The following is an 8,814-nucleotide window of genomic DNA, read 5'->3' on the forward strand; positions in this document are numbered from 1 at the left end:
TCAAAATTTTCGCCAAATGGTCTCTTGTTGTCTCTTTTTATCGCTTGTGTTTGTCTATAAAGTGTAGACATGCTATCTCTTTCTTACCGAATCATATGGTATTTTGTTTTGATTTTTCATGGCGAATTCCTAGTTTTTTGACGTTTTAGATTCGATCAGCTGGGCTGAGGCATCTACCTTTCTTATTGTACCATGCAAGCAACGAGCTGATTCTGTCACAGCCTTTGGTGTAGAGTTGTATAGTTCGTGAACGAACTAGTTCAATTGAACGATTCATTGAAAGGAGCGAATGAACTAGATCAGTCGATATAGTTCATTATAGTTCAATAGCTCACTGAGCGCAGACCGAAAGATCCACAAAGAACGATCAACGAACGAACGATTCACAATCTAGTTCAACATGTCATTCACATATGAATAAAGTGACGCCGTTTTCTGTGCTAAGTGATGCCTTCGTAATGTAATGAGTTTTGTTTATGTTTTGGATCAATGTGAAGTGTCAACCCCCATTGTAATAAAAGTAATTTCTACATAAAGAACATTGTTGACATAACACATCCCAATATATCGAATCTATTATCATTCAATGTGCCTTGTTTTGGTTAGAAAAAATGAAATAAAGAAACATACATAAAGCCTTTTCGCAGTTATAATTTCTACAAACACACAACATAAGATTTTTTGTCAGCCACTTAAATGAAATTCTAATTACAATTTTTTCCGAAGGAAGTTTTTTCCTAAACTTAATACAAACTTAATCTTTCTTTATGAATGGAATAAAATTATCTAAATGTAATAGTTTTGTAGTTTAATTACACTGTGCAACAAAATTCAATTTTTTTCAAAATGATGGGAAAAATCGATTAGATGATGAAAGTAGGGCTAAAAATATGAGGCACGTGTATCGGCGTTTTAAAAGTTTACGTCGGAAAGTAACCAAAATAGGCGGGGCAAGTTCCGCCCATTTTTAATTTTTTCGAAATATTCGAGTTAAGATATCTGTGAATCCTTGCATTTCAGGTATATAGTGTCTTTGACAACTTTACAGAGGAGTATGTGGGCAATATTTTTGTTAAAAATTTTAACCCTCATGCGGTTCATCAAAGGGGTCTTTTTTGTCCTTTTTTCAAAAATCTTTCGAAAACTGCTTAAAAATGTGATTGTATCAAATCCAAATATTCTACAAAATTGTTCGCCATAAAATTTTACTATAGGTCTCAGAATACACCAAACCTGTAACTCTTGTCTAATCGCCAGGAATCACTAAAAACGAAAAACACGTTTTAGGGTTAAAGTCGGACTTCATCTGAGTTTATTCAAAATTGTCCAACAAAACATAATTTTAGAGGGATGACGTCAAAGACAAAAATATTCTCCGTCAAATTTTACTATAGGTCACCAAAGAAATGAAATGCCTATTTACATTATATATCATAAAAATATCAGTATCAATTTTGCTGAAAAAACATGAAAATATTTCCCAATCTTTTTGATGAAAAATTGTTCCTTATTTTTTCGAGTTTATACATTAAAGTAATATGAAACTTGGTTATAGGTGAAAAGTGTCAAAAGATGCAAAATTCTACACAAAATTTCACTATGAGTTTCAGAATAAACCATATACCTAGCTATACTATTTCCTTAAAAAAATTAGATTCTAAATTTATATATATTTGGATGAAATTATATGTTTTAATTTTGGACTGTTAATTTTACATAATTCCATACTGGATCAAAATCTAACAAAATCCTTTACTTTTTGGGAATATTGTTAAAGAAAGAAATGTTCCAAATGAAATTTCATTATGGGTCTCTGAATAAAAGAAATCTGTAACCATAGTATATAACATTCTTAGCAGCACTTGTTTTTGATATATATGTTTTAGGGCCATATTTCCCAATTTTCATACAGTTTGTCGTTGTGATTGGATACTGTAAATATCATATTGATGGTTTTTCGTTGTGAATTCATACAGAAGATGTTGTGCGTTCCATTCATAATGCTTTTGAAATATTTGTGGTGCATATATATTTGGAATATAAAAAACCCACATTGGACCTGCCCAAATTGCGTATTTTTAGTACTTTCAACTTAAATTCCGTAGTTTTGATAAGCCATTGGTTTCTTATATTGTAAGTGAAAATACATTAGAGGTCTACGGCTATGGTCAACTGAAAATATAGGTGTCATATGGGCTCTCACATGCACAATTTGGTGTGGTCCAAAAAACTACAACGATGGGACTAACTCCTACTTTGGTGGCATTTACGGAATTAACACTAGCATTTGACATAAATAGCTGTATCATGAATGACCATAACGAACCCAGTTACGATATAGTCATTTACGTCAATTTCTATGGTATTCCGTAAATGCCACCAAAGTAGGAGTTAGTCCCATCGTTGTAGTTTTTTTGATCACACCAAATTGTGCATGTGAGAGCCCATATGACACCTATATTTTCAGTTGACCATAGCCGTAGACCTCTAATGTATTTTCACTTACAATATAAGAAACCAATGGCTTATCAAAACTACGGAATTTAAGTTGAAAGTACTAAAAATACGCAATTTGGGCAGGTCCAATGTGGGTTTTTTATATTCCAAATATATATGCACCACAAATATTTCAAAAGCATTATGAATGGAACGCACAACATCTTCTGTATGAATTCACAACGAAAAACCATCAATATGATATTTACAGTATCCAATCACAACGACAAACTGTATGAAAATTGGGAAATATGGCCCTAAAACATATATATCAAAAACAAGTGCTGCTAAGAATGTTATATACTATGGTTACAGATTTCTTTTATTCAGAGACCCATAATGAAATTTCATTTGGAACATTTCTTTCTTTAACAATATTCCCAAAAAGTAAAGGATTTTGCTAGATTTTGATCCAGTATGGAATTATGTAAAATTAACAGTTTAAAATTAAAACATATAATTTCATCCAAATATATATAAATTTGGAATCTAATTTTTTTAAGGAAATAGTATAGCTAGATATATGGTTTATTCTGAAACTCTTAGTAAAATTTTGTGTAGAATTTTGCATCTTTTGACACTTTTCACCTATAACCAAGTTTCATATTACTTTAATGTATAAACTCGAAAAAAGAAGGAACAATTTTTCATCAAAAAGATTGGGAAATATTTTCATGTTTTTTCAGCAAAATTGATACTGATATTTTTATGATATATAATGTAAATAGGCATTTCATTTCTTTGGTGACCTATAGTAAAATTTGACGGAAAATATTTTTGTCTTTGACGTCATCCCTCTAAAATTATGTTTTGTTGGACAATTTTGAATAAACTCAGATGAAGTCCGACTTTAACCCTAAAACGTGTTTTTCGTTTTTAGTGATTCCTGGCGATTAGACAAGAGTTACAGGTTTGGTGTATTCTGAGACCTATAGTAAAATTTTATGGCGAACAATTTTTTAGAATATTTGGATTTGATACAATCACATTTTTAAGCAGTTTTCGAAAGATTTTTGAAAAAAGGACAAAAAAGACCCCTTTGATGAACCGCATGAGGGTTAAAATTTTTACAAAAATATTGCCCACATACTCCTCTGTAAAGTTGTCCAAGACACTATATACCTGAAATGCAAGGATTCACAGATATCTTAACTCGAATATTTCGAAAAAATTAAAAATGGGCGGAACTTGCCCCGCCTATTTTGGTTACTTTCCGACGTAAACTTTTAAAACGCCGATACACGTGTCTCATATTTTTAGCTCTACTTTCATAATCTAGTCGATTTTCCTTGTCATTTTTTTTGTTGTCGCACAGTGTTATACTATTCTAATGTTTGTCCCTATTTGGTGTATGTGTGTGAGTGTTTTCATCAAGCGAATGATAAGAGCACGTGAACGATTCTGATCCGAATGATTGAACTGGATAGTGAACTATGAACTAGATTACTGAACTAGTTCAGTTAAAAGAGCTGAACTATTGAACTAGATCTTTCAATTGAACTAGATTGTACAACTCTACTTTGGTGGAGTTGACATTTTGGAAAAGAAGAGAATTCAATCTATAAAACCCTAATATTTTCTGTCATTTTGTTTTGATTGTATTCCTTATAGTTTATTTTTCTATAAACCTATTGATAAGATTTCAGAGATGGAGATATAAAAGAAGATAAAGAATTATAAATAAAACACTGTAAAAACGAAAAAGTTAAAACTGCAAGAAGAAGTTATGTCTGAAAATAATACGGCTGCAGATTCACAAACATACGTAGACATGCATGAGAACTCGCAACAACTTCCACCAATCGATGTTAAGGCCGATCGTTTTCCATTCTCAATAGTTTGGACACCAATTCCGATGCTGACCTGGTTCTTTCCATTTATAGGGCATATGGGTATTGCCATGTCAAATGGCATTATAAGAGATTTCGCTGGACCATATTTTGTATCGGAAGACAACATGGGATTTGGGAGACCTACCCGTTATTTGCGTTTAAGTCCCAATAATGTTGAAGGAGGATCTTTAATGTGGGACGAAGCAGTATCTAAAGCTTCCGTGCTTTATGGCACACGCATGCACAATCTCTTCTGTGACAATTGCCACTCGCATGTAGCGACTGCATTAAATTTTATGCGCTACAAAGATTCCAGTTGGAACATGGTAAAGTTGGCCGCATGGATATTCTTCTGTGGCAGATATGTTAGTGTTGTGGGCTTCATCAAAACATGGTTGCCCTTTCTTATTGTTGTCACGATATGTACGCTATTGGGAGTGTATTTTTAATATTTGTTATATGGGGAGAGCATACAAATGACAGACTTCCTAATGCATTTTTAGATCGGAGTTTGGCTGCTGCTTGTATTAGAAAAATGATTTTTTTTATTTTGAATGTTTAATAGATGTTTACGCGAATTTTCCTAATATTAAGTTTCAATATTAGTCAATGTATTATATATTGTTTTACTGCAAATGTATCTATATACTAGTTAATTTTAATAAAATATATAAACATACATTTGATTAAATTCTAATTGATATTTGAGTCCATCTATAAATGATATTTTTAACGGTAAAAATGTATAATTAGCAATGCGTTTTTAACCCTCCTTTGCATAAAGATGGAAATTTCCATCATTTCATTAAATCCCCAAAAAAGATATCTTTTTAAGGTCTACTGCATAGAAAAATATATATAACTGTTGAAAAGATCAACTGTGACTAACAGTAAAACGAGCCTGAAGATAAAAATCTGCTGTTTGAAAATAAAACGTTAAAAAATATTATTTAATATTCATTTTCATTTTTTTATATTAAAAATTCTGGAGATTAAAAAGTAATAATGAGTTGAAATATCGTTAGTAAAGAGGGTTTATGATTTTTAAAATACTTGAAGAAAAATTCGTAAAGTATAGAAATTATTACACGACGAAATATTTTAAAAAATGTCGTATTTTGCTCAGATTATACTAAAAATTTTTAACTATTTTTTCCGTAATTATTAGCTCGAAATCTATCACCTCCATTAAGTTTGCCAAGAAAAAATAATGCAATCAAGGATTAAACTTCTTTTTCGACTGCATGTTGTTAATTGAGCTGCAACTTTTATTCAGACTCAATTTCTACTGTTTCATGGCTGCAATATCAATTTTAGTCTGATGATGACGTTAAATGCGTATAATAAGAAGGTGGTACCTTACAACATGAACAACATCAATAATGCACAAATTCTGGTTTGAATACATATTGTATGTATTTAGCAATATATACTTTAATAAAAAATTCAAACGTGTACGTTGTGGAAATAGCTCTATCCAATTGAGTCGAAATCGTTTCAAATATGACTGAAGCTCCCATACATGTATGCTTCGTCCGATCTCATATTTACTGCGATGTCGTCATAAAACATTTCCGGAATGATTATTTCTCATATTTGATGTCGAATTGTATACAAACCAATCTCATAACTTCATGAAGTTGTATAAATACGTCATAATTTTCCGAAACCATTTGCCGGAAATAATCAGGAGTTCGAACTAAGTAATGTAAAAATAACGAAGTAAGAGTACCTTGTTTTTCACATGGACTGAAGTCCCTGTACATTTAATTGCCAAAAACCGACATTTATAAATAGCAAAAATCAGATATAAGACTTAAGAAAAGTAGCATTTAATTTTAAAATCAAAGACAGATTCTAGAGAAATTAAATTTCATTATCACTATCATCTTCGTTTTTAAAGGCTTCACCGGCCTCAATGGCCATTGCATGCCAAGGCGCTGGATTTAGACGGTGTACTCCATTTGTTTCTTTGCCAACCAAACTCATCTCATATCGGAAATCTTTGTCTTTCAATTCATCATGGACCTGGTAGATGCTATTATTAGAAAAAGAAAAAAATATTTTAAGTATTTGTATAAAATGCAAAAAATTCCCACTCACATTCTGCCAGAATTCTGTACCAAATCGGTGGTGGACATTTCAGTATAATTAAATTTCTCCATTTCTGTCTTAGCTTGTTGTTTTGCTTTGCCACTGGCACAAGCAAAATAACCAAATGAGGAACCGGATGGTTCGATTTTGTATAATTGTGGACCCTGATCTTCATCCCAGGCAGATAGAATTACTGAGACACCAAATGGACGGACTGCGCTGTACAGTGTATAAGCGTGTACATAGGCAGCAACTCGTTCCGTTAAGTGCCTCAAGGGTATGGTACGTTCGAATTGCTGTCTATAGTTGGCCGCCTCCTGCCTAGCAATGTCCACAATATAACGACCATCGGCTAATAGACCAGCAATAGCCAAACCAATATTCTTGTCGATTGTGAAGATACGGGCTCCAGCATCTTCTTCATATAGCGGACTAGTGACGATTTTCTCGACTGCCAAAACCACCGAATCTTTGCCTCTCAGACCAATAACAGTTCCACTCTTTTCCACAGCTTTGGAAGCATAGTCAATTTGAAATACTCGTCCGTCCGGGGAGAATTGAGATGCAGATAAATCATACTAGAAAAAACAAATCACTTGGTTCAGTTGTTATCCTACAATCTAGGAGATATTTATTTACTCACTCCAGTTCCAATAGAACTCATATTTTATATTTTTTCGACACGATTTTAAATAAAAACAAGTGTATTGATTTTTTTGCAAATTTGGACGAGTCGAATAAATTTGCAAGTTGTTTAGACGATGAATTGACGGCTTTTTGTTTGGTGCTATTTGAGGTTATGTTTACCGTTTTTGACAGTTCATAATTTCGACTTTTCATTGTATAGGGTTACCAAGTGTGTAGAAATGACGAATAAGAAATCAAAATTTATTGTATACTAGCAGACCCCAGTCCGCGCTGCTGGCACGTCGTAATGAGTTTTAATGACAACTTTTTATGGACTGTATGCTTGAAAATAAGTATTTTCTACCTCACTTCTTCGGTCCATTGTCAAACCGAGGAGGATTTTAAATTTATCAACAGATTTTGTCTGTAATCTTTCTGTGAGTACACACGCTGCAACTTTTGATGCATGCATCACCATTTTTTAGCTGTGTTTGCAAAAAATAATAGTGATGGATGGAATGAAAATGTATGAAATGTAAAATTTCATGACTCATCATTTAATTCATTAATACCATTTAGTATGTTACAATTATTTAATGTACATCATGGATTTAAAATAATGTAATCAAGGCATCATGGTACAATAATACAGGTAGCATTATCAAGCCAGCTGATGGTAACATAATGTGTCAATTGCATTGAATTGATGTCAAATTTTGACATCTTATGTTACCAAAATTGCCGATGCGACTACCTGTGTATTTGTACCATGCAAGGCATATTCATATAAGGTAGAAGTGACAATCAGCTGTAATCTTACTTTTTTTTGAAAATTTATTTTTCAAAATGTAATAGGGTCCACTCATGAAATTTGAAACTTCGAAATCTGCTACCATAAAATACTGCTTTTCATCCTAAACGTGTAATAAGAATGACCTACGAGAGCTATGAATGCTTTATGTTTTTCCTGAAAAAAAATTTTGGAAAGACCCTATTATCATGGCACAATTAGCCAGGTAGTGGCATCGTAAAATTTTGAATATGTTATGTCAAAACTTTCTTTATGTTGTTGGGGAAATTACAACAAAAATATTTTTTTTATAAAGGGATTTGACTTTTCATATTCGATCAGCTGGTGTGATACCACTACCTGGTAGTTCTGCCATGCCCTATTATTCAATATTTTCTTTGACAATTAATTTTTAATAACAACAATGTTGTTTTTGTAAATTTGTTAGTTGTTGTAATTCATGCATATACCTTATAATAAATATACCTTGAATGTAATAAAAATAAAAGGACTAAACTTCCTCTTTTATTTGATAAGTATGTTGTTAGTTTTTTATTGCCTTCATAGTTGAAACTGAATTGCTTGTGTTCCAAATGTGTTTTTAAAACATCAAAATGCGAATTGCAAAAAAAGAATTTAATTCTTTGAATCGATTGGATTGACGCCGTACAATTTGTTACCCAACATTTCGTAAAAATATTTCAATAATTATTACCTGTATCTCGTAGAATGGAATAACCCGAATGCTGGAAAATACATTTTTACCTAACAATAGGTGTGTACGATAACTTCGCAAGTGAAAAGTACTTGCAAGCACTCAGCAAGTTCTCAGTAACATATCTCCATAAATTTTACTCTCTCGAAGCAAAAAATTTGCAGATTGTTATCGAATAGCAATTTGCAAAAACTTGCACGAAGTCATCTGCTTTGATAAAGAAGAGGTTGGCGGAAACCATTTTTTTAACTTCCATTTAT

The 8,814-nt window shown here is 32.2% G+C and overlaps 2 protein-coding genes across 2 annotated transcripts; one reads left to right on the forward strand and one right to left on the reverse strand.

Annotated features, from left to right (window-relative positions):
- The first annotated feature begins 4,074 nt into the window (after window positions 1-4,074).
- On the forward strand, window positions 4,075-5,021 carry LOC141405334 (transmembrane protein 222). The gene has a single exon (XM_073989550.1). It carries the CDS (start codon window positions 4,223-4,225, stop codon window positions 4,775-4,777), a length of 555 nt encoding a protein of 184 aa, XP_073845651.1. The 5' UTR covers window positions 4,075-4,222; the 3' UTR covers window positions 4,778-5,021.
- A 1,117-nt stretch (window positions 5,022-6,138) lies between these two features.
- Prosalpha7 (proteasome alpha7 subunit) lies at window positions 6,139-7,224 on the reverse strand. The gene is made up of 3 exons (XM_073957788.1): window positions 7,066-7,224; window positions 6,432-7,000; window positions 6,139-6,366 (listed from the first exon to the last, which is right to left on the reverse strand). Exons 1-3 carry the CDS (start codon window positions 7,084-7,086, stop codon window positions 6,195-6,197), a joined length of 762 nt encoding a protein of 253 aa, XP_073813889.1. The 5' UTR covers window positions 7,087-7,224; the 3' UTR covers window positions 6,139-6,194.
- Between the last annotated feature and the right edge of the window lie 1,590 nt (window positions 7,225-8,814).

Source organism: Musca autumnalis, unplaced genomic scaffold (genome assembly GCF_047663935.1).
Source record: "Musca autumnalis isolate F117 unplaced genomic scaffold, ASM4766393v1 scaffold_5, whole genome shotgun sequence".
In the NCBI taxonomy this organism is placed as follows: Eukaryota; Metazoa; Arthropoda; class Insecta; order Diptera; family Muscidae; genus Musca; species Musca autumnalis.